General features: G+C 37.1%; 1 protein-coding gene across 1 annotated transcript in view; it reads right to left on the bottom strand.

Annotated features, from left to right (window-relative positions):
- The window catches only part of SREK1IP1 (SREK1 interacting protein 1), a 45,387-nt gene that overhangs the window by 4,584 nt on the left and 14,121 nt on the right, over nt 1-26,682 (bottom strand). The window contains exons 4-5 of the mRNA XM_074201989.1: nt 20,184-20,327; nt 1,040-1,118 (exon numbers count right to left, since the gene is read on the bottom strand). Coding sequence (XP_074058090.1) covers nt 1,040-1,118; nt 20,184-20,327 — 223 coding nt within the window. The remainder of the gene's footprint in view (nt 1-1,039; nt 1,119-20,183; nt 20,328-26,682) is intronic.

Here is a 26,682-nt window from a genome sequence, read left to right as displayed (position 1 = left end):
AGTAATCAAGGCTTGCAACCTAGATGTCTACCTTAATTCTTCAGTAGCCCTGCCTTCTGCCAATATCCAATCAAGTCCTGCAAATTCTATCTTTGTAATATCTACTATATAATGCCCCCTTCTTTCCTCTAATACTACTACTACTTTGGTGCAGGCCCTCATGATCTCAGATCCTGATTATTCCAATAGTTTGCTGGTTGGTCTCTTTGCCTCAAGTTTCTTTCCATCTTCAGTAGATTCTCCACTTAGCTGTCAAATTAATCTTCCTAAAGCACAGATCTATAATCATGTAATCCTCCCCCCTCCCCTTTCAACAAATTCCCAAACCATATATAAAATCTTGCTTGGCATTCAAAACCCTTCACAACCTGGCCATTTAGGAACTCTTCAAGTCTTCTTCATTCCTACAGAGTCGTCTCCCACCCCCCATCTATCAATATGTTGTCATTCAGTGATAATGGCTTCCTTGCTCTTCCTTACACAATACATTCCCATCTATAGGCTCTAGGATTTTCACTATTTTCAAGTCACAAGTAAAAATCCCATCTTCTAGAGTAAGTTTTAAGAAAGTTTTAGAAAAATCCATGACCTCTTTCAATTCAGTGCCATTCTGAAGATGCAGACATATATTTGACATATATTTTGAGAAAAGGCACACAAATATGAGAAAAATATGCTCAGAAAGATTTGACATTACATCATCGTGTTGTTTCATTAATGATCTAATTGAAAAGAGACTAATTTAGAACATTTAAGAGGTGGCTACGATCCAAAATTCTGTCAATTGTGTCAGTTTTCAGTCACAAATTTCAGTAAATGAGATGCTTTATATCATTTTTAATTCTAGAACTCTCTCTCTCTAGCAATCTACCCTTCTGGTTTTGTTCACAAATGTATAATAATTCAAGAGAGTATGACTTTTTTTCCTGGACCCTAATTCTAACAGCTGGCAAATCCATTTAAATAAATAAATTTAAAATTTTCAAATACATTCCAGAAAATCTTACTCTTCTGTTTTATTTATAAGATTAAAGGATACCTTTTCCTTCTCTTTTTCAATTTAATTTTCTCTTTGCTTTTTCTTTTTTGTTTTTTCTTTTCTTCTTCCTCATTTGTATCTGTGGAAATAAAAAGGTCTTGTCATCATACCACACATTAATTTAAGTCATATTAATATTTTCAATGAGGAAATTTTTTTTCAGATCTGGTAGAGAATTAGTATGGTGGAAGAAAAAATATAAGACCTATCAAAGAAAGAGAAATACACTGAAAAATATTCAGAGCTTCAACAACAATCATTTCCACCATGTTCTAGGAATTGGACTAGACATAGGATACAAAAATAAAAATGAAACAGTCCCTATCCTCAGAGAGTTTACATCATTTATCAGCGGAAACAACATGCGCATAAATAAGTAAATGCAAAGACAATTGTGGGGAGGAAGGCTAAAAGGTAGACAGGGATGGGAGGTGAGGGGAAACAGCATGGGCAAAAGCACCCAGACAGGCCATCTGATGGGGAGCTGTGTACATTCAGCCAAGAGATGGGCAGTGAAAGGAATTTGCATCTGATTTCAGAGAAAATTGGGAAGCCCCCAGAGTTTGGGCAGGGTTGAGAAACATACTTGGACCTATTCTTATAATATGATTTTGGCAATGGATATGGAGAATGGCATGGAGAGAAGAGAGCTGATGAATCTAGGAGGCTACAGGAGAGGTAAGGAGGGACTACATCTGAGTAAGAGGGGACAGATACAAGATGGTGGAGAGGTAGAATCAGCCATACTTAGCATCTTAGATGCTTCTGTAAGTTCACCCAGCTGGGCTAGGATTGTGAATAAAAATATAGACATAAGGACAGTTCTTGCTCCTAAGGAGTTTACAATCTTCTGGTAGTGATGGGAAATAAATTTACAGAGCAATAAATGAAGAGTATAAATAATAAACAGACAATAATTAGAGTAGGATGCCTAACAAGTAAGGGGAATCAGGAAATAGTCCTTTCCTGATATCCTGAAAAAGAAGGTATTTGAGATTCTAAAGAATGGAAGTGAAAGCAGAGACCTTTCCAGGTAAGTGTAAAAATCTAAAAATTGCCATGGAATAAGGAAGACTGTCTTGATCACAGGAAAAGCAAGTAGTGGCTGACTTATTGAATGTGGGGGGGGGGGGAAGAAATAATTTACAGTCAGCCTGGAAAGACAGGCTAGAACCACACTGTAAAGGATTTTAGAACTGCCTAATATCATGCTATATGTCATACTAAAGTCTATGAGGAGTTGATGAAACGTGTGTGTGTGTGTATGTGTGTGTGTGTGTGTGTGTGAGAGAGAGAGAGAGAGAGAGAGAGAGAGAGAGAGAGAGAGAGAGAGAGAGAGAGAATCAGAGAAGTGCTCTAGGATTATCAATTTGGCAGCTGTATAAAGAATGGATTGGAGAGAAGTCAGAATGTGAAAATACCAATAAGGAATCTACTAGTCCAGGCAAGAGGTGATGAGGGTCTAGACTAAGGTGATACTAGTAGAGAAAGGGGAATGGATATGTGAGATTTTAAGACAGAAATGAAAGGACTTGACACCTGATTGGATCTGTGGGGCATGAGTGAGAATGAAGAATTAACCATAGCTCTGAATCTGGGGATGTAGGGACAGAAACTGCTAAGGGAGAACTTATTATCCATGTCCTTCCCTTAACAACTCATGATTGGCTCTGTTTCTCCTTTCTTGATGACCTCATTGGGTCTAGCTCTCATCTCCATTCAGACCACTTAGATCTCTCCTCTATCTGGTCCTATTCTCTTGCTTGAACTTTCATCTTCATTTCTGTGCTCTACTGGGCATTTCAAACAGACTGGCCTGGAGAAAACCTAAACTGAACTTTTGTAAATGGTTACCCTCAAAGCAGTTTCCTTCTTCCAAACTTCTGTTTCTGTTGAGGCCACTCTCCTTGGTGTCACCCAGACCAACACCATCAGGGTCATCTTTGAACACCAAGTCTTTTTTAACAGCATCTTGTATACACCATCTCTCTCACGCCCACCTATCCTTTTCCCTCTACTATCTGAGCTTAAGCTCTTACCACCTTTTCTGAGGACCATTTCTACTGGTCTCCTTGCCCCAGTTTCCCCTGTGCCACCATCTTTCCTATGGATGCCAAAATGATATTCTTACAGCCCAGGTTTCTCCACTGCCCCAAGGATCAACTAGAATCTTCTCTTTTAGCATTTAAAGACCTTCATAACCTGGCTCCAGGATTTTTTACACATTACTCCATTTCAAACATTCAATGCCCCAGCAATCATGCCCCGACCCCTACAGTCCTCCTCCCATTGCGAAGAATTTCTACAGACTGTCCCTTAATGTCTAAAATGCAGTCCCTTATAACCCTAACCTCAGAGAACCCCTAGATTCTTTCAAGGTTTGGCACAAGTACTAATTTTTATGAAGCTTTTAATGATTTCTCTATTGCTAGTAGCTCCCATCAACTACAATGTGTTTACTTTTGTGGATGTACACTTTTAATCTTCTTATATATTATTTTTCAAAAGAATGCAAGCTTGCTGATCTTTGTACATAAAAGTAGCTGGTACAGAGTTGGTGCATAATAAATGTCAACTTCTGTTTCTCAGGATAAATACTTAATAACGATTATGAATTTGTTAAGGTTAGGGGCTATACTCATTCATTCAACAAATACTATGTACAGAATGCTAAGGTGAGCTGGGGCCATATGAAGTTTTAGAGAAAATATGGTCCCTGTCCATATGGAATTTATAGTCTAGTACATTTATGGATCCTTGTTGACATTAGAATTACATACAATTTCTCCAGCATGGTATTCAAGACCCTCTGCTGTCTGGTTCCAATCTCTCTCTTTCCATTTATTTCATTTTATTTCCCTTCACAGATGCTATCCAGCCAAACTGGAACAATTTCCTGAACTTGACATTTCATCAAATGTCAAACTGCATTTATACAAGCTGTCCTCAAAGCCTGGAATGTACTTCCTCTTTATAGCTGCTTTTTAGTATCCTCATTTTCCTCCAAGGCTTAGCTTAAGCATACTTCCTCTGTTAAATCTCCAGACTCTTTCCAGTTGGAATATACTTATCCCCATGTAAACTGTGTCCCTTCTCTTCCAGTATAATGTAAGCTTGCTGATAGTTTCATTTTTGGCTTTATATCTGAGCATCTAGCATAGAAACTTGTGTATAAGAAGTGATTAATAAATGATTTACCTGGCCTTACTGTTTTGTTATTTTGACAATGAGAGATGGTAATAGGTAATAAAAAGTCAATAAACTACAAGATATAAGATTTGGGTTCTATTGTTAGTTCTGCCACAAACTGTGTGACTCTGAAAGTCAATCTCTTGGTCCCAACAATTTTATATGTAAAATAAAGGGGTGAGCTAGATGATCTTTCAAGTCCCTTTTAGAACTAACAGTCTAACAATATCCTATTACAAATAATTAACCTAGGTTTAGGGGGCAATATCATGGCCCCTAAGGTCCATGTGATTCCCTCTTCAACTTCGGAAATTTTCATTTAGATGAAAGGTTAAGAGTTAATCATAATCATTCTGAGTACCTGATTAGGAAAATTCCTAACATTTAGACAGTGGCTAGACTCTGTCTTCCCTTTCATGTATATTTATCTTTAATTAACACTTGGCTTTTTGGGCATTGAAGAAAAAATAAGTTTATTTGAAATGTTTTGGTAATAGAATTTACTGGACATTTTATCACTTATTTTAAATTGAGAGAGGTGGAGTAAATCAGTCATCCCACCCTTATACCACAAATTTAATAGTTTTAAAATAAAATCACAGTCAGAGAAGGGGTAAATACTGCCCTTTCAGATCTGAGAGTCTTGAGGTGTTCTGGTTGGCAAATGATAACTTGTGATTTTGGTTATATATTCTTCTCCAATACTATTAGGTGAACTATCTTAGGCTTTAACAAATAGTTTAAGATACCTTAAGAATGCAAACTTTCAGTTGCTTATCCTCAGCTGACCCTCCCTTTCAGTCCTCTCATTTTCAATAACTCAACAAATTGAAAAAGATGGAAAATTTTTTTCTAAGCAGCACAATGGAGATTATTTTTACCCAATGTAATATATTCCATTACAACCAGTTTTTTTCTCTTGGAGAAAGAAATATAAATAAACCCCAAAGCCACAGATTTCACTTTAAAATTCCTATCATACTGTACTGCTTTATCCTCATTATTTTTTCCTAGCTTATAATTTTTTCTGACACAACTTCCTAAGACACAAACCTCGCCTGGTCTTAATAAGTCTTGGCTTTCTCAAGTGTCTATAATGGGTTTTTCTAATTTTTTTGCTCAGAATCAAAATTTTAAATCCCATTTTAGGATTCCTTTTCTATTGAGTAGAGAATCGAGTTAACATCTGTAATAGAAGTAATATTTCCTAGAACTCTGCCATGTAGGCTGGACTAGCTTTCACAAGACTCTTAACCAGTGCAGGTTAGGGCAGTTCTTTTCCTTAAGAGGTACTGAAATTCTCCTTGACGGGCTAAGGGGAGTAGCTTAGCTAACTGATGTGCCCAAGTACAAATGGCTATGAGTAATTCCAGTTTCCTTTGATTTCAGATGCTGAAAGAATAGTATGATTAACAGGGAGATTCATTCACCTGAATCAATGCCTTATCTTCAATGACTATCTTTGTTGAATACCAGTCCCCTCCCAAGCCTCCTGTTAAAAGTTAACTCTCAGTGGATGACAAGTACCTCATTTTGTTCCAGTACTGAACCTATCTTTGCATCTTTGGCAATACCCTGCACAGAGGAGGTATTATAATATTTGTTGAACAAAGATGCTTATTGTGCAGTCTAACTACTAACTACTACAGTATTTATCATGTGGTATCACATGGAAGATCATCCTGGCAACACACTAGGTCTACTTTCTGAGGAACACCTGAACTAAGTAGGATCAGTTTAAGCAACTGGACATACAACAAGAGGAATTGAATGATAACAATGTTGGCATTGTTATAAATCAAACCAGAAAACAAACCAGAAAGCAGCTAAATGGAAGAATGACTCATAGGTAATAGGATTATAAATTTAGAGCTGGAAGGAACCTCAGATTCTATTCAGTTCAACTCCTGATTCAGAAAAGAGGAAACTGAGGTTCCAGATCAAGTGATTTGCTCACAGTCATCCAGTCCCAGAGAAGCAAATAAAGAGTTAGAAGAAATGGTTTTATTCAAAGTACAATGGCAACAAGAAACATCATTTTTTAAAAATTTAAAAAAAATTTTTTTTAGGTTTTTGTAAGGCAAGGAGGGTTAAATGGCTTGCCCAAGGCCACACAGCTAGGTAATTATTAAGTGTCTGAGGCCGGATTTGAACTCAAATACTCCTGACTCTAGGGCCAGTGCTCTATCCATTGCACCACCTAGCCGCCCAAGAAACATCATTTAATGGGAAACCTTAACTATTCTGCCTTGAGGTGCTTAAGATGGGCATACATAAAAAGACCTCCATGAAGATTATTTCATTAAATTAAATTTGACAGATATTTATCATGCATGGCATTTTAAGAATTGCCATGGACACAAACCTCCCCCCCCCCCAAAATTAGTACTTGATTGCAAGGAATTTATATTCTGGAAGAGAGCAGAGGAGGAGGGGTCACATAAAATATAAAGATAAGTATGAAGAGTGTATATATAATACAAATAAATTTAAGAAAGAATAGGTTGGGGGGTGGCTAGGTGGCGCAAGTGGATAGAGCACTGCCCTGGAGTCAGGAGGACCTGAGTTCAAATCCAGCCTCAGACACTTAATAATTACCTAGCTGTGTGGCCTTGGGCAAGCCATTTAACCCCATTGTCTTGCAAAAAAAAAAAAAAATCCAAAATTAAAAAAATTAAGAAAGAATAGGTTGGACTTGGGACAGGATTTTGTATTTTATTTTTATTTACAAGTAAAGACAGTTTACAGCATTCATTCTTTCTAACGATTTTTGAGTTTCAATTTTTCTCCCTCCTCTCCCCTCATCAAGACAGCAAACAATCTGATATAGGTTATACATACATGTTAAAACATATTTCCATTATTATTCATGCAGTGAAAGAAGAATAAAGGGAAAAACCTATGAGAAAAAAGACAAAAAAAATTTAAAAAAGTGATGAAGATGAACAAACAGTACATTTCAGACATGGGAAGCAACCTATGGCAAAGGCATGGGGATGGGTAAAGGAATGATGTATACAGCAAATAGTAGATCAATTTAACTGGAGAGTTATGAAGGGAAGAAATATAAATGGCAATGTAGCTAATAAATGAGTTTATGTTAAAGAAAATAGGGATTTCAAGTACTACCATGAATTTTCTAAACTGATTTAATGTATATTTTAATACTTGTTGACTTCAATACAAGCTGAGCATAAAAGAGAACTGTGAAAAATATGTTGGAAAACATGACTTAGGATTAAGAAACAAAAGAAGTCAAAGACATAGATTTTAGTTAAAAAAAAACCAGAAGTCTTCTATCTATGAAAAAGGAATACTTTCAGAAGAAATGTGGGAGGTGCTAGACATGGCAAGCACAAAATAAATCCACAGGAAATGAACTGAATTATGTCTTAGGAATTGTTTTCAAATCATATTTGTTTAGAGTTAGACCATTACTTGTTAGAGGAAAGATCAAAATTAAAATCAGATTAGAAAAGTAAAAATGAGATGTGATATGATAATTTAAACATCTTCAATTGATCAATAGGTTGATATTCTTGTATTTTTATCTCAAGCACTTCACAAATGCCTGGTACCTAGATGGAATTTAACAAGTGTCTGTCAATTGGCTCATGCTGAAAAATAGGAAATAAAGACATAGATTATCAACATTTATAATCACTTACAATCACTATTTCCCAAGGAAGTTTTAGTAAATCAACTATTACCAAAAAAACCCCCCCAAAACCTCAAAAACAAGAATTGAGAAACTGCCTTGGCTAGCATACCTCATCTCCTTAGAAAATAGAAATACTAGGCAGTCAAGGACAACATTCAGTTCAGAATATAGACTTATTTATAAAAATCTTAGAGGAGGATGGTGGAAAGTTGCAAACAGCATTATTCATTAAACAGCAAACAGTAATGATGGAGAAAATAAGATTTTGAAAATTTTGGCAAGAGACCCAGTGAAACTGGTTTATCTGGCAAACTTTTATGGATAAAACTGGACAGACATCTGACACCATAGTTAGACCTTTCCCTGCATCAATAATAATGGAGCTACCCACATAGGCTAATATCATAATCCTTGATAAACTATAGGAAGAAGTATGGGCAAAGCATCTAGACCACACCAAGTCTATATACAGAGGAGGTCAATGTTAGAGGAAACAAGACTTTTGAGTTAAAGGATTAGTTTTCATGATAAATGAAAAATGGAAGGACAGTAAAGGATCTGAAAAATAATCATAGATATTTATCCTCTTCAAACATGAAGATTAATAAAACATCATTAACTAATGACCTACACATTTAACAGAATTTTCTTAACTCTGAAAAATCTTTAGTCTACACATATATCAAAGGTGTGCTTGATGAAGAAGGAATGACACAATAGATGATCCAAGACTGGTTTTGGTCAATTCTGTTCTTTAGCAATTCACCTCTTTATAGTAGTAAAAGGTAAAGATAATTCAAAGTTCCATAAACTAGTTTATTGACTATTAAAAAAACCCTGCCTCAACAAGAATAAGATATTGCCATATAGGCACTGCTAAAAAAAGTATCTCACGAATATGTTAATTCTTATAAAATCCCTTCAAAAATTTAATGAAATAATTTTGAATTTCTATTTATTATTATTATTATCCATTCTAGTATGAAACTAAAACACATGAGCTTACAAAAAATATCTGTCTCTATGTACAGCCCCAAGTCCAAACTGAAAGGGGATATCCTATAGTTCCTGGCAGAGAATAACAAAGAAATGGTGCTTATTTCATCAAACTATAAATACTGTAGAGATTATTAAACTACAGAGTGGTTTAATGGCACTTCAATGACAATCTTCTTGCAGTGATGCTTTAATGCTGTGATTGTCACAGTCTCAAAATACTTAGTGGCAGATCTTCCAAAGGGCAGTTGAAAGAAGCATAATGAGAATGAGTAAAATATAAACAAAGGGTGATTACTATACTCTTCCACCTTCTCCTTCCTACCCCCCCCCCCCAAAGAGTCCACTAAGCAGATCCTGAAAAGGAGGCTGACTGGTGATGTACAAATAATTAGTGATAACCAATGAATAGCTTTCTTGTCATTGCCTAATGATAAGAACCTTAAAGGAAGACCTCTAACAGGTTGTGGAGACTTCCCCATGGTAACTTTACAAGAGGATGCAGGCCAAGCTGCAGATAAAAAGGCTCAGAAAAGTTGTCATCTGCTCCACTGGAAGCTGTACTCATTGAATTGTCTAAGGTACATTGTTATGAATATAATGAGTTGGTTGTTTCTTTTGTTCTTGAAGGGGGCAAAATGACACTACCATTCTAGAATCAAGTTACAGTGTGTCCAACTGTGGTTGATCTATCAATATGAGCTTACAATATTCCACTGGAGGTCAGGCACAAATAAGTTATGTGAACACCTGGAGTGGATTCTCTAAGTTTTAGCATCTTGCATTTCTATGGCAAAATGGTTTAATTTGTGCATAAATTGAATTTCAGTGAGGCAAGAAGTTATCAACCCCCACGTTGAGTCATCACAGTTCAGTGGAAAGACAATCAAAGCAAATGATGATGGCTCATGCAATAGATGACCTTTGTGTCTTGGATGTCTAACCAAGCTCTAAGAGCTCCACAGTCCAGCTTCAGCTGCCTTTGTGGCCCTTGGAACAAATTGTTCCCCTCCAGTAGGGGAAGTCTTCATATGCTTGGAGTAGACATCCTTCTCAGCTCATTGATGGGTTTACAACCCCCTTGGTCACCCTCATCTAGTTTAGCTTGTCTGCCAAAATGGTTAATCAGGTTCTGGTCACTGTGTCACAAGGGAGAGTTAGGATCACGGGGATACCAAAGATAGATGGGCAGCCCTCACACTAGATGTACTAGTCTTCCTCAAATACACCCTACTTTCCATGGAGAAATATCGCCTGCAATAGATCTGGTGTGGGTCTGGACATGAATTTCCGAGAGTCAGGTTGGGTAGACAAACATATCCAAACACAAAAGGTTGGGAAGTGAAAATCTACCAACTTTATTTTTGGAAACTCAGATTTTTTATAGCAAAAACTTATCTCAGGAATGATGGGCTAAAGGAGGCCCAGTTTTACAAGTTCTTGGGTAAATTTACAATATTTGTTCTTAGAAAATGTATGTTTTTCTATCAAAGAAACCTTTTACAACCATCCTGGAGCCCCAGATTATCCTAGGTCAAGGTTCACTGGTGAGCCAACGGATCCATACAAGGAGCAATAATCCACACATACCTTTGATGAAGAAGATCACCAAGGATATATGAATATCACTCCCTGGGGCTGGCCCTCTACAGAGAACAGCACAGTATCTGCATATACATTATTCATTTGTCCATCACAGTAAAAAGCAAGTATTAGTGCTTTCATTTTATAATTGAAGAAACTAAGGAGGTTAAAGCTATAACAATAACAATCTATGTTAAATTTCATAATCAGGACTCAAATCTAATCAGATAAATGATACCAGAGTTCTTTCAAATAAGATTTATTTTTTCTTATTCCTATTTCAGGGCTCTTGCCACTAAATCACATTTCCCCTGATTTCCTACCCTTGATCAACTATTGTTGGATGGATAAGGTTTAATCAAGTTTTTTTCTGTCAAACTGCAGTTTTGTGTGTTTTACTATATTAACAAGATCCACCTATCCATCTATCCATCTACCTACCAAAAATGACTGGCTATTATTTGGCCAAAACCAATCAAGTACATATCCTCTCTTACTCTAAATATCCTCACTAGATGAGATCAAGAGAACAATGGTGGGGAAGTTAAGTAGTGCAGTGGATAGAGCACCGCCCAGGAGTCAGGAGTACCTGAGTTCAAATTCCACCTCAGACACTTAATAATTACCTAGCCGTGTGGCCTTGGGCAAGCCACTTAACCCCCTTTCCTTGCAAAAAAAAAAAAAAAAAAAAAAAGACCAATGGAAGAAAAGTAAATTGGAAGACAGTAGTAGAACTGCTGAAATATGCTTGCTGCAGCACATATCTGCGGATATATTCAGATTAGAAGATCTTGGGATAAGCAAAGTTCTTCTTAAGGGATTATTTCTTTTGGGACACAGATTCTGTTTTCTGTGATAATTTGTCAAATGTACTCGGTTTTCAGCATGTCTGCAAGCTTGGTCAGTATTTATCAAGCATCTACTTTGTGCCAGGACCTGTGCTAAACAATGGAAAATTGCCTGTGCTCGTGTGTGTGTGCGCGCACGCGCATTGACCCAACCCCATGTAAATGTAGAAAGAGTTTAGCACCTAGTCCATATAAAAGCATGAAGACATCCACCCACTGAACTGAGTTTCTCCAATGAAAGTGCTATTTCCTTGATATGGGCACTTCATTCAGTGGTGGTTAACTGGATCATAAAGTTCAACTTCACTTCATGGAGGAAAAAAATGGAAGCCTGTGGAGATCACGTGACTGCTCAGGGTCACATAAGTGCAGGAGAGCTGTCAATCCTCTGTGGCTCCACGCCTGCTGGCGATGCCTACTCACCTATCAGACTGGAGCTATGTTGTGGCTGGCTCCTTCTGGTAGCTACACTTAATGGAAACATGCAGACAAGCCATTTCTTCATTGCTCCTTCCCTTGGAGGCCCAGATGGCCCTTTATCTTCTCCAGCACTGGTCTCTGCCCTTGAAGATCTTTTCTAGTTGCTAGTCATTCTCAAGATCTCCAGTCTGGGCATTACTTCATTCTTCTCCAGGCTACACTGCTGCCTTTCCTCCCTCTTGTTTTCTCACTTCCTCAGTTAGACTTGCCATAAACCCTGGGCCTTTAACTCTTGTACCCAGGCTCTTCCTGCTGTGCTGTGTGACCTGCTCAGCCCACCACTGACTTTCCCATCCACGTGCTCTTAGTAATCCTCTCTGGATGAGGGGAAGAAGTTGGCCATGGTATGAGGGAGTGTGCTCTCCACATCACATCCCTTCATGGTACTCTACAACAAACCCCTCCCTTCTTTTCTGCTATCCTTTTTTTGCTTCTTTGGTACAGTTATTACCACATACCTCTCCATTACCTTTTAGCTGATACATTTTGCATTATTAGAAGAATATTGACGGCCAAGATGGCGGAGAAAAGACAGGCAAAGTTCTAAAATCTCCTGATCTCTTCCCCATCTATCACATGAAACAAACCTCTTAAAAGAAATCTGATCCAGAAAACCCAGAAAGAAAAGCCAGAAGAACAGCTACTTCAGGATTTGTCTCCCGCAGCAGCCTTGGTGAGTCTGGGCTACAAGGGAGGATCTGCCCCATCAGCCAGATTAACAGCTGAATTGGAACTGAGAGTCTGAGGGCCCGAGAGCCGACCTGCTGGATCAGTGGTGGGGCTGGATGAAAGGGGCTTGGGTCCACGGGGAAGCAGAGGCGCTGGTGTTGGTGCTGTCCCCCTGGAGCTCAGGGACCAGGCCAGGTGAAGTATTCTGGTGCAGGAGAGCTGCAGACACCATCCCTAGGCTTCTAGGGTCTGAGAAACTCTGAGGGCACATCTCCATTGCACAGAGGCTTCTCCTCAAACAAAGGCAAATTACTTCTGCCTCAGGCCCAGGTGTGTGAGCAGAAGAACCAGCCCAGCTGAGGAATGACCTCAGGCCAGGGTAAAGCCCATCATTGATTGAAGGCAAAAGAATTCAATAGTTCCAACTCCTGCCTTCAAGCAAAGGGAGAAGGCCTCCCAACCCAGGTCACAGACACTCCAGAGAGGGCAACCAGCACTTCCTACTGGCCAGCCAGAGAAACTGCACTCAGTAAAGCCTTTAGCGATCCCAAGGCCAGGTGAAACAGCACCCCCCCAACTCAAGGTCTTAGCATAATGAAGAAGGGTCAGCGGAAAGGTGGATCCATAGAAAAATTCCTGGAAGGGAAAGACCCCAACCCAGAGAGACCTGGAACCTATGAGGAGAATACAATCTGGTCTCCAGCACAGAAAGACTTCCTTGAAGAAATAAGGAAGGAGCTTAAAAATTTGGGGGAGACAATTAATACCTTAGAAAGTACAATTGGGGGGGGTGGCTAGGTGGTGTAGTGGATAAAGAACTGGCCTTGGAGTCAGGAGTACCTGGGTTCAAATCTGGTCTCAGACACTTAATAATTACCTAGCTGTGTGGCCTTGGGCAAGCCACTTAACCCCATTGACTTGCAAAAATCTAAAAAAAAAAAGTACAATTGGACAAACACAAAAGGAGAATAAATCTCTCAGATCATCAATTGGACAATTACAAAATGAGAATAATTCTCTCAGATCCTCAAACGAGCAAATGCAAAAAGAAATTAATTCTCTCAAAACCTCAATTGGTCAAATGCAAAAAGAAATTAATTCTCAAAACCACAATTGGTCAAATGGAAAGCTCTTTCAAAAGTAGAACTGACCAATTGGAAAAGGAGTTGCAAAAGGTTAATGAAGAAAACTCCTCCCTCCCAAAAATAATGGAGTCTACAGAAACTAATGACTCCATGAGACAGCAAGAGTCAGTTAAACAAAATCAAAAAATAGAAAAAATAGAAGCAAATGTAAAATACCTCATAAACAAAACCACTGACCTCAAGAATAGAACGAGGAGGGGTAACCTGAAAATTATAGGACTTCCTGAAAACACTGAGGGGAAAAAAAGCCTGGACTTAATATTACAGGATCTAGTGATGGAAAACTGCCCTGATATCATGGAATGGGAGGGCAAAGTAGTTATTGAAAGAGTACATCGATCCCCACCAGAAAAAGATCCTAAAATGAAAACACCAAGGAATGTTGTGGCCAAACTGCAGAACTATCAGATAAAAGAGAAAATGCTGCAAGGAGCCAGAAAGAAACAATTTAAATATCAAGGAGCCACAGTAAGGATCACGCAGGACCTGGCTGCATCAACTTTAAGGGATCGAAGGGCCTGGAACGAGATATTTCGAAGAGCACGGGAGCTTGGAATGCAGCCAAGAATCTACTTTCCTGCAAAGCTGAGCCTTCTCTTCCAGGGAAAAAGATGGACATTTAACGAAATGGAAGAATTCCAAAAATTTCTGATGAAAAGACCAGAGCTAAACAGAAAATTTGGATATCAAACAGGAGGTTCAAGAGACACATGAAAAGGTAAAAAAAAAAAAGGTGGGGGCGCTGGCGGTAAAAGAAAAAAAAATGCAATCCAGTAAGTTGAAATTGGCGAAACCCCAGCATGGGGGTAAAAAAAAAAAAAAAAAAAAAAAGATTCTCATAAACCTTGAGAAAAGTAACTCTAAAAAAGAGAATACACCTAACCAGAAATGATGGACATTCATGACCTATCCATGAGACTACTATCCAATGGGATGTAACTGGCTTTAACCCCACCTGGGAGAAAGACTCTAATAACTCTCAGGAATTTTGATTATATTTGACAGAATGTACAGAATTAGAAGGGACAGACACTCAGAATTTTCTATGACTTAGACAGAAGGATCTAAAAAAAAACACTACCGCCCTAAAAGGGGGATAGGAAAGAGACGGGAGGAGGGAGGGGATTGAATGGGGGTAAATCTCATTACATTAAGAGGTACTAAAAAAACCTATGGTAATAGTGGGGAAGAAGGGAGCAGAGGAGAAACACCTGAATCTTCTTCTCATCAGATTTGGTTTAAAGTCAACCTACACATACTCAGTTAACTTATAAAACATCTAACCTTTCAAGTATTAAAAGGGGAAAAGGGGAGGGGGGATGGAGAAAGGGAAGGGCAGTGGGGGAAATAAGGGGAAATAACAAAAGGAAGGGAAGGGAAAAAGGGAAAAAGGAAAGAAAGGGGAGGGTGTGATATAGGAGGGCAAAAACACTGAAGGGGGTGGTTTTCAGAAACAAAAGACTGGGGAATATGGATAAAAGGGGGGAAAGGGGGAAAATACAAACAGAGAGAAGATAGCACAGAGGGCAATAAAGAATTAATAATCATAACCTTGAATGTCAATGGGATGAACTCTCCCTTAACACGTAAGCAAATAGCAGAGTGGATTAAAAACCAGAATCCTACAATATGCTGCTTACAAGAAACTCATTTGAAGCAGAGCTACATATAGAGTAAAGGTAAAAGGTTGGAGCAAAATATATTTTGCTTCAGCTGAAGTAAAAAAAGCAGGAGTAGCAATCCTTATCTCAGACAAAGCAGCAGCAAAAATAGATAGCCTTAAAAGAGATAAGGAAGGAAACTTTATCCTCCTAAAAGGTACCATAGACAATAAAGTCATTTCAATATTGACTATATATGCACCCAGTGGGACAGCACCCAAATTCTTAGAGGAGAAACTGAAAGAATTACAGGAAGACATAGACAGCAAAACTCTACTAGTGGGAGACCTCAACCTCCCGCTATCAGATGTAGATAAATCAAATCATAAAACAAACAAGAAAGAAATTAGGGAGGTAAATAAATTGTTAGAAAAATTAGATATGGTAGACTTATGGAGGAAACTGAATGGGGATAGGAAGGAATATACTTTTTTCTCTGCAGTACATGGAACTTATACAAAAATTGACCATGTACTAGGACATAAAAACCTAATGATCAACTGCAGAAAGGCAGAAATAGTGAATACATCTTTCTCAGATCACAATGCAATAAAAGTTATATGCAATACAGGGCCAAGGAGATACAGACCTAGAACAAACTGGAAACTGAATAACCTCATTTTAAAAAATGTGTGGACCAAAAAACAAATTATAGAAAGAATTAACCATTTTATCCTAGATAATGATAATAATGAAACAACATACCAAAACCTATGAGATTCATTCAAAGCAACTCTCAGGGGATATATTATAGCTCTAAATGCTTATGTGAATGAATTGGAGAAAGAAGAAATCAATGAACTAAACATGCAACTAAAAAAATTAGAGAAAGAACAAATCAAAAATCCCCAATTAAGTACCAAATTAGAAATTCAAAAATTAAAGGAGAAATTGATAAAATTGAAAGCAAAAAAACCTATTGAATTTAGAAATAAAACCAAAAGTTAGTATTATGAAAAAACCAATAAAATTGATAAATCTCTGGTCAATTTGATTAAAAAAAAGAAGAAAACCAAATTGCTACTATCATCAATGAAAAGGGTGAACTCACCACCAATGAGGAGGAAATTAAAGTAATAATTTGAAATTATTTTGCCCAACTCTATGCCAATAAACTTGATAATCTAAGTGAAATGGATGAATGTTTACAAAAATATAAGTTGCCCAGGTTAAATGAAAAAGAGATTAAATATCTAAACAACCCTATCTCAGAAAAAGAAATTCAGCAAGCCATTACTGAACTCCCTAAAAAAAAATCCCCAGGGCCTGATGGATTCACAAATGAATTCTACCAAACATTTAAGGAACAATTGGTTCCAATCCTATATAAACTCTTTGGAAAAATAGGGAAAGATGGAACTCTTCCTAACTCTTTCTATGAAACCAATATGGTACTGTTACCTAAACCAGGAAGAGTTAAAACAGAGAAAGAAAATTATAGACCTATCTCCCTGATAAATATAGATGCAAAAATCCTAAATAAAATCTTAGCAAAACGATTACAACAAGTCATCACTAGGATAATACATTATGATCAGGTAAGATTTATTCCAGGAATGCAGGGTTGGTTCAATATTAGGAAAACTGTTAGTATATTCAATTATATCAACAACAAACCTATCAGGAATCATATGATCATATCAATAGATGCTGAAAAAGCTTTTGACAAAATACATCATCCATTCCTATTAAAAACACTGGAGAGTGTAGGAATAAATGGACTGTTCCTTAAAATAATTAGCAGTATCTATCTGAAACCATCAACAAGAATTATATTCAATGGGGAGAGGCTAGAGCCATTTCCAATAAGATCAGGGGTGAAGCAAGGATTCCCATTATCACCACTACTATTTAATATTGTATTAGAAATATTAGCAGCAGCAATTAGAGAAGAAAAAGAAATTAAAGGAATTAGAATTGGGAAGGAACAGACAAAACTCTCACTCTTTGCAGATGACATGATGGTCTACCTAGAGAATCCCAAGAAATCAACTAAAAACCACTGGAAACAATTAGCAATATTGCAGGTTATAAAATAAACCCTCATAAATCCTCAATTTTTCTATATATGTCTAGCAAGAAACAGCAGAAAGAGCTAGAAAGAGAAATCCCATTCAAAGTAACCTCAGACAATATAAAACATTTGGGAGTCTATTTGCCAAGACAGACTCACAATCTTTTTGAAAACAATTATAAAACACTACTCACACAAATTAAATTAGATTTAAATAACTGGGCAAATATCAACTGCTCATGGATAGGTAGAGCTAATATAATAAAAATGACAATTCTACCAAAACTAAACTATCTGTTTAGTGCCCTACCAATCAAAATTCCAAAAAATTACTTTAATGAGTTAGAAAAAATTGTAAGTAAATTCATATGGAGAAATAAAAAATCAAGAATTGCCAGGAGCTTAATGAAAAAAAGTGCAAAATAAGATGGCTTAGCCCTACCCGATATAAAATTATATTATAAAGCATCAGTCATCAAAACTGTTCGGTATTAGCTAAGAAATAGAGTGGTGGACCAGTGGAATAGACTAGGTGTAAAAGCAGGAGATGATTACAGTAAGCTGCTGTTTGATAAACCCAAAGAATCTGGCCATTGGGATAAAAACTCCCTCTTTGATAAAAATTGCTGGGAAAATTGGAAGTTAGTATGGAAGAAACTTAGATTAGACCAACACCTCACACCCTTTACCAAGGTAAGATCCAAATGATTGCAGGACATAGACATAAAAAAACAATACTATAAGCAAATTAGAAGATCAAGGACTAGTCTACCTGTCAGATCTATGGAAAGGGGAACAGTTTATGACTAAGGAAGAGTTGGAGAACATCACCAAAATCCAATTAGATGATTTCGATTACATTAAATTAAAAAGTTTTTGCACAGATAAAACCAATGTAACCAAGATCAAAAGAAATGTAGTAAATTGAGAAACAATCTTTACAACTAATGATTCTGACAAAGGACTCATTTCTAAAATATACAGAGAACTGAGTCATATTTTTAAAACAAAAAGCCACTCCCCAATTGACAAATGGTCAAAGGATATGCAAAGGCAATTTACAGATGAGGAGATGGAAGTAATCTATAGCCATATGAAAAAATGCTCTAAATCATTAATTATTAGAGAAATGCAAATTAAAGCTTCTCTGAGGTACCACCTCACACCTCTCAGATTGGCCAGTATGACCAGGAAGGATAATGATCATTGTTGGAAGCGATGTGGGAAATCTGGGACACTATTACACTGTTGGTGGAGCTGTGAACTCATCCAACCCTTCTGGAGAGCTATTTGGAACTATGCCCAAAGGGCAACAAAAATGTGCATACCCTTTGACCCAGCAATACCATACTGGGTCTATACCCTGAAGAGATGAGGAAAAATGGTAAACACATTACTTGTACAAAAATATTTATAGCAGCCCTGTATGTGGTGGCAAAGAATTGGAAATCCAGTAAATGTCCTTCAATTGGGGAATGGCTTAGCAAACTGTGGTATATGTACTTCATGGAACAATATTGTTCTATTAGAAACCAGGAGGGATGGGATTTCAGGGAAACCTGGAGGGATTTGCATGAACTGATGCTGAGTGAGATGAGCAGAACCAGAAAAACACAGTACACCCTAACAGCATGGGAGTGATGTTCAACCTTGAAGGACTTGCTCATTCCATCAGGACAACAATTGGGAACAATTTTGGGCTGTCTGCAAAGGAGAGTACCATCTGTATCCAGATAAGGAGCTGTGGAGTTTGAACACAGTTCAAGGACTATTCCCTTTAATTTAGGAAAAAAACAACAACAGATAGCTTATTGTCTGATGTTGTTACCTCTTAGACTTCTCTTCTCTTTAAGGATATGATTTCTCTCTCATCACACCCAATTTGGATCAAGGTACAACAAGGAAACAAAGTAAAGACTGACAGAGTGCTCTCTGTGGGGGGGGGGGAAGCAAGATTGGGGGAAAATGTAAAACTCAAATAATATCTTTAATAAAAATAAATTTAAATTAAAAAAAAGAAGAGTATTAATATAATAAAGATGGCATGTACTTTACGGAGAAGACTGGAGCCATGAAAACATGGTGCAATTTTCTAAAGGCACTGCAGCCCACCTTGTAGTCATTAGACTTCCAATTCATGGTAGGTCAAACTCTTTTGAGATATTACAGAGTTCATTTAAGAGTTTCCTAAGTGTTCTAGGACTTAATGTATTCAACCCATGGTTATCAATAAAGTATCAACCTAAGACTCTGCACTCAATAGCATATATCTTCTTGTTTTATGATTTGATCTATGTTACAATTTTTGCTGTATTATCTTTTTAGGAATCTTGTATGATTTTAACATCTGTAAGACAGATACTTTGTTGTGGCATACTTTTTTTTAGGTTTTTTCAAGGCAATGGGGTTAAGTGGCTTGCCAAGGCCACATAGCTCGGTAATTATCAAGTGTTTGAGCCCAAATTTGAACTCAGGCACTCCTGACTCCAGGGCTGGTGCTTTATCCATTGCACCACCTAGCTGCCCCTGAGGCATACTTTTAAGGTACCATCCTGCTTTTTTGAATTAAAAATTTTTTTACAGTAACCAAATAAGCATAGTAAAATCATTCTCTTTACCTTTCAATCAACTATTACTATAAATATGTGTTTTGCTATAAAATGCAAAGTATGATGATCCCATTCATACCTTTGTCAAGGACATTCTAAAAAAGACTTTATAAAGTTGGGAAAGTAGGTTTTTAGGTTAATAGTTATAGATATTCCCTTGAATGTACTTTTTAAAAAAATCAGTAAAGTGACTTTAATATTATGACAAATTATGCACAAAATGAAAAACAAAATGCCTGAAAGTATTACAAAAGTTTCTTAGTATGACCCCTAAGATGTTTTGCTTACTTTTCTCAGGTAAAGTCTGCAATTTACTGAGCTCCTCAGCATCTTCTTCGCTGTCTTCACTACTTGTGCTGCTGACATCTAAAACTATGTCTCTTTTGGGATCTACTCGAAGAAAATTACGGCATTCAAAAGTCAGATGACCAGCTGAATAAAACAACAACAAAAACAATTAAATGACAAGAATGTAGAAATAGAAACATCAGATTATTTTTTGTTTGAAAAACATAAATATTCAATGTAATTAGGGCAAACCATAATTTTAATAATATAGAATGAGAATGTCTTAACTTTTACAAGACTGGAGGCTGTATTACATTAAAGTTCTAGTGTTTAACAAAATATTAACAAAATATCTTATTTGAGCCTATGAAGCTCCTAGACTAGAGAATTATTTGTTCAAGTTGAACTAGCTAGAGGTAAATGAACTTAGAATCTGACTTTTGCTGCAGTGCTACTTCTATATTTACCAGGATATCCTGGGAGAGAAGAGGCATCTTTTTCTTTTAATGAAAATCTTAATTTCCATAACATTTCTTTTTTAAAAAAATTTTTCTTCTGTGCTGTGCTTTCTTCTTGTACATATACAAGTAGGCTCTTCTTTGATTTCTGCATGTCAAACTTTTCTATATTCTATATTCATATTCATTAAGCTGTTAAAATCATGAAAAAAACTTTTACTCAGCAGCTTCTAAATTGTGATTATACTAATAATAAAGTTTATCCTTCATTTTTGAAGATGACCATGATATCAGGGAGATGAAACCATAACAAACATGTGACTTGGATTTGAGTGGGGGGGGGGTGCTGTGCTAAGTCACCAGAAACACTTTCTCCTCCAGAGCCATCTGGATCTAGTGACCAGATATGAATAAATATGGCCTGGAGATGGCCCTGCATACGAGGCAATCAACATTAAGTGACTTGTCTAAGTTCATACAGCTAGTTAGTTAAGTGTCTGAGGCCAGATTCAAACTCCCATCCTCCTGACTCCAAGGCCAATGCTCTATCTGCTGTGCCACTTAGATGCCCTTGGCTCACTATGTCATTAACAATATTTAATGAGGTCTTCTTTAGGCTACCTTGAAGACCACTTGTAAGTATCACCTTGATCTCCATCTATAGCAAATAATCTTTTAAGTGAAATAAAAGAACAATACCTTGTGCTTTGTTTGACCTGTAATAGTTACCTACTTTATTTATGGGACAAATGATTCTTTTTATCCAAGTTAAACTTGCATAGGCAAGGAACAACTGAGACTATAGGACAAATTTGCAAAAATACCTCAGCAGTGAACAGGATAAATAAGAAGGAGCCTTGTACCCACCTTTCTATGAAAGTGAAAGGAAAGGGAAACAAGAAGTTGCCTATCAATAGGAAGAAACTCATGAAAATGGAATGTTTTATAAATGAGGGGAAATAGAGAAGCCAGAAACAAGTAGGAACTAGAAATAGAATTATGATAACTCATCTTTTTCAGCTAAGACAATGAGTTTAAAAAAACAGATGATTCCTATATGAAAAGAAACTGGCTAAACATACTTCAGGCTGAAATATAATAATTAAATGAAAATATAACAACTAGCTAAAAATAAAATTAAAGTAATTAAAATGGCCAAATAATAAAAATAACTTATTTGAACCTTAAATTATGGTGAGTCAGAAAAATCAAACTGCTTATATATACAAAATGAATTCTTCAAAATTCAGTAAGATTTTCTTTCAGGAGTTAGAAATAGGTTATTTATTGCTGGAAGTATTAACACCAGCTAATATTTTTAATATCCAAGAAATTTCCTCATTTTAACAACTGTTAAGTAATGATTTTCTGATTTTCTTTTAACTTTCTTTGTATTTCTGGTACTCATAATGCCTGACATATGAAAGACACATATTTATTGACTGATTGAACAAATAATGATATATATTATTATTATTAAGGCATTTTTCTTAAAGCTTAAATTTTTTAATCGTTGAAATAAAAATATTTCATCCATTTTATTATAAAGCATCTCTATTAATATGCTACTTTATAAGATAAAAATCTTTTAAAAATAGTTTTAATTTTGAAAGGCAAATTTATTGTAATTCTAATACTTTCTTTTTGAAGGTTGAGAGAATTTGGCCTTTTGTCATCATCTGGCACCCATCATACGTTATTATAAATTTTAAAAATATCATCTGCAGAAAACTCAAACATAATATATAATTTAACACAATTGCATTGGAACATAACAGCTTACCCCACTGAGAACACTTTGCACCTGGCAAAACAATTAGCGTATATAAGGAGAAAATGAATGAGAGAATTGTAATGGTGTGAGGAGCAGCTGGAAAAAGAGTTCTTTCATTTAGTTATTTTACTTTCTAATCTGTTCAAAGTGGTACTTTGATGAAAGACATAAAATGAATGCCGGTGTTTTAAAAAAAATACATTTTATAAGAGGAAGGAAATCAACACAGAATTTTTAAAAGGATTATTTCCTTTAAATGTCAGTAAATTTATTTCAGAGGTTCATAGAAAAGTAAAAGAGGGCAACTGATTTAAATATATGCACGATTATCTAAATAGTTGGGGAGTGTATGCAATTATGCTACTTTGTATATTACTAGATATTTGTATCAAATAGTATAAATAGTGTATACTTTTTTTAATTGCTTCTCTCTACCCTCATACAAGTTATGTTTTGAAATTCTAAAAACAATTTATAGTATCAGGGAATTATTCTTTGATAATATCATAATATCATTTCAGTTAGATTATTAAACTCTCAAATGGCTACAGCAATACTACTTGGTCTCCACTAAACCCTCAAGCAACAGAATTGTATGAAAAGCAATAAAAAATGGAATAAAAAGTAATGTGGAGTTACATATCTGACCTCTTAAGCTCAATAGAATTTTAGTATGTAGAGAGCAAATTTATTCTTTGTCATTTTTTGACATAAGTACATTTAATATTAAAGCTAAAACAGCATGCTACAATTGAAAAAACAATGAATTTTGAGTCAGGACCTTGGGTTTGAATCCTAGCTACTACAATTACTGTGGTATGTGATATGCCATTAACTTCTCAGAGACTGTTTTCTTACATGTAGAATGATAATAACAAAAATACTAATAATACCTGTACTACAAACCTTACAAAATTCTTGCAAAGAAAATACTTCACAGAAACTGGTAACTGGGAAAAAAATCTTTGGAAGAAGCTTCACTTTTCACATTTTCCAAGTTCCAATATAAGGAACTAATTTAAATCTGTAAGAATCATTCTCCAACTGATAAGTGATCAAAGAGTATGAACAGGCAGATTTTTTTAAAATTTGTTTTTTCTCCTCAGTTTTTAAAAATTTATATTTTAATTTATTTATTACTAAAATAGTCTTGTAAGAATAAATATAATCCCAGCCCATAAAAAAAAGCCTTATGAGAAAAAAAAAATTAAAGAAAGAGAAGAAAAATGTCCTTCAGTCTGTGTTCAGATACCATCAGCTGTCTCTGGGGTGGATCACACTGTTTATCAAAAGTCCATCAGAGGAGTGTGGAGCAAGATGGCAACAAGAGAAGAGTCTCTCTTAGGTGCTCAATCTCAAAACTCATAAAATAAGGGCTCTAAATTTTCAAGAGACAGAACCCACAGAGGGACCCAGTGAGGCAGTTCTCCAGCCCAAAGTAACCTAGAAAATAGCAGAAAGGCTGCTGCCAGAGTGCCTCCCGGAGGCAGCTCCAGCTCACTGGGAGCCCCAGCTCACAGCAGTGGGGGCAGTTTCCTGACTTACACTCAGGATCATCAGGCAGAACTTGGAAGATCAGCAGAGGCCTCTGCCAGAGTGATCTTGTGAAGCCCAGCCCTCAGGGCACTCAGCAAGCAGCATGGCTGTGGTAGCCCAGATCCTGGAAGGGGAAGCAGGTGGAGCTGGTAAGCAGGAGCCCAGCAACTGAGCCTTGAGTACTCAGCCTCGGTAGGGGAGTAGAGAGAGACTTCTGAGGTCTGTCCTCTGTCTCTGGAACAGGACTCTGGGGCTCTGACCACATTCAGATCCTGATCATAGTCTAGGCCCCCCATAGAACAGCAGCCCCCCCCCCCCCCCACCTCAGCCCCGTGGCAGAGGGGTGCACTTATGGTCATTTACAGACCAGGAGGGAGGACAGAGCTTCATACACTGAGATCCTTGTGTATGGTGGGGAGTGTACGAAAAATATTCAAAAGCTCAGGAGGCACCCCAAGACCAGGCACAGGCTGGGGAAATGAGTAAACAGAGAAAAAAAAGAAATACTTTGAGAAATACTTTGTCTATGGTCCCAAGAAGGATCAAAATATTCAATCAGAAAATGAGGAAGTCCAAGCTCTTGCATCTAAAGATTCCAAGAAAAATGGAAATTGGGCTCAGGATATGATAGAGCTCAAAAAAGATTTTGAAAATCAAGTGAGGGAGATAGAAGGAAAATTGGGAAAAGAAATGAGAGAGATGTAGGAAAAACATGAAAATGAAATCAGCAGCTTAGTCAAGGAAATCCAAAAAAAAAAATGCTGAAGAAAATAGCATGTTAAAAAACAGCTTAGGCCAAATGGATAAAACAGTTCAAAAAGTTATTGAGGAGAAGAATGCTTTAAAAAGCAGAATTGGCCAGATGGAAAAAAAGAGATAAGAAAGCTATGTGAAGAAAACAAATCCTTCAGATGTTGAATGGAGCAGAAGGAAGCTGCTGACTTTACGAGAAGTCAAGACACAATACTTCAAAACCAAAGGAATGAAAAATTAGAAGAAAATGCTTAACATCTCATTGAAAAAACAACTGATCAGGAAAACAGATTCAGGAAAGATAATTTAAAAATTATTGGGATACCTGAAAGTCATGATCAGGAAAAGAGCTTTGACATCATTTTTAAAGAATTCCTACAGGAAAATTGCCCAGATCTCTTAGAAGCAGAGGGCAAAATAGAAATTGAGAGAATCCACCAATCTCCCTTGGAAAGAGATTCCCCCCCAAAAATAACCCCCAGGAATATTATAGCCAAGTCCCAGAACTCCCAAGTCAAAGAGAAAATATTATAAGCAGCCAGAAGGATACAATTCAAATATCGTGGAGCTGTAGTCAGGATCACACAGGATTTAGCAGCAACTACATTAAGGGCTCATAGGGCTTGGAATAGAATATTCTAGAAGACAAAAAAGCTTGGAATGCAACTGAGAATCAACTACCCAGAAAAACTGAATGTCCTCCTCTAAGGAAAAAGATGGACTTTCAATGAACCAGGGGAATTTCAAATGTTCCTGTTAGAATGGCCAGAGCTGAAAAGAAAGTCTGATCTTGGGGCGGCTAGGTGGTGAAATGGATAAAGCACCGGCCCTGGAGTCAGGAGTACCTGGGTTCAAATCCGGTCTCAGACACTTAATAATTACCTAGCTGTGTGGCCTTGGGCAAGCCACTTAACCCCATTTGCCTTGCAAAAAAAAAAACCTAAAAAAAAAGTCTGATCTTCAGCTATAGGACTCAGGTGAAGCACAGAGAGTGGAGAAGAAGGGTAAAATATGAGGGACTTAATGATGATGAACTACATGTATTCCTGCATAGAAAAATGATACTGATAATACTCATAAGAAACTTCTCATTTGATAGAGCAAGTAGAAAGAGCTTTTATGGATAAAGCACAGGAGAGAGCCGAGTTTGAAGATATAATATATTGTAAAAATGGAGTCAATGGCTAAAAGGGAAATGTAATGGGATTAAGGGAAAGGAGAGGTAGAATAGGCTAAGATACTTCATACAATAGGATTTCTTTTATTACAATGAGCTATTCCAATGACGTGGAAGGGGGGAAGGCAAGAGGTGGCTCAGAGAGGAAACAGCATATATACTCAATGGGGTATAGACATCTAGAATAAGAAGGAGAGAAGAGGGACAGGGGGATGGGGGGAATGTGAGTGATGGAGGAGAGGGTGGACCACAGGGGAGAGTGGTCAGATACAACACATTTTCTTTTTTACTTCTTGCAAGTGGCTGGGATTGGATGGCCTATCTGGGACCACAGGGCCAGGTGGTTGCTGGGCCTTAGGAGTAGTAGGTGGGCTCGGAGCCTCTTGGCCCCAGGGCCAGTGATTAGTCTGCTGTGCCACTCAGTTACCCTACAGCACATTACAGAAGAGGGACAGAATAAAAGGAGAGAGAAAATATAGTGTATGGTAGTAGGGAAGTATGAATAGAGGGTGTTACAACCAGCAATGGTAACAGTGGAAAATTATAGCAGTAGCTTTTGTGATGGACTAATCCTAAAGAATGTGATCTACCCGCAACAGAGCTGGTGGTGTTGGAACCCAGACTGAAGTACATTTTATATTATTGCTATTTTTTTTGGGAGGGGGGCTTGTGGGGCAGATAGGGTTGGGTGGCTTGCCCAGGGTCGAAGAGCTGGGTGATTGTTGGATGTCTGAGGCCAGATTTGGATTTGGGTGCTCCTGACTCCGGGGCCAGTGCTCCATCCAATGTGCTACTTAGCTG

This window comes from Macrotis lagotis, chromosome X, assembly GCF_037893015.1.
Source record: "Macrotis lagotis isolate mMagLag1 chromosome X, bilby.v1.9.chrom.fasta, whole genome shotgun sequence".
NCBI lineage: Eukaryota > Metazoa > Chordata > Mammalia > Peramelemorphia > Peramelidae > Macrotis > Macrotis lagotis.
The sequence above is the reverse complement of the archived record's forward strand: the minus strand, read 5'-3'. Positions and strand labels throughout refer to the sequence as shown.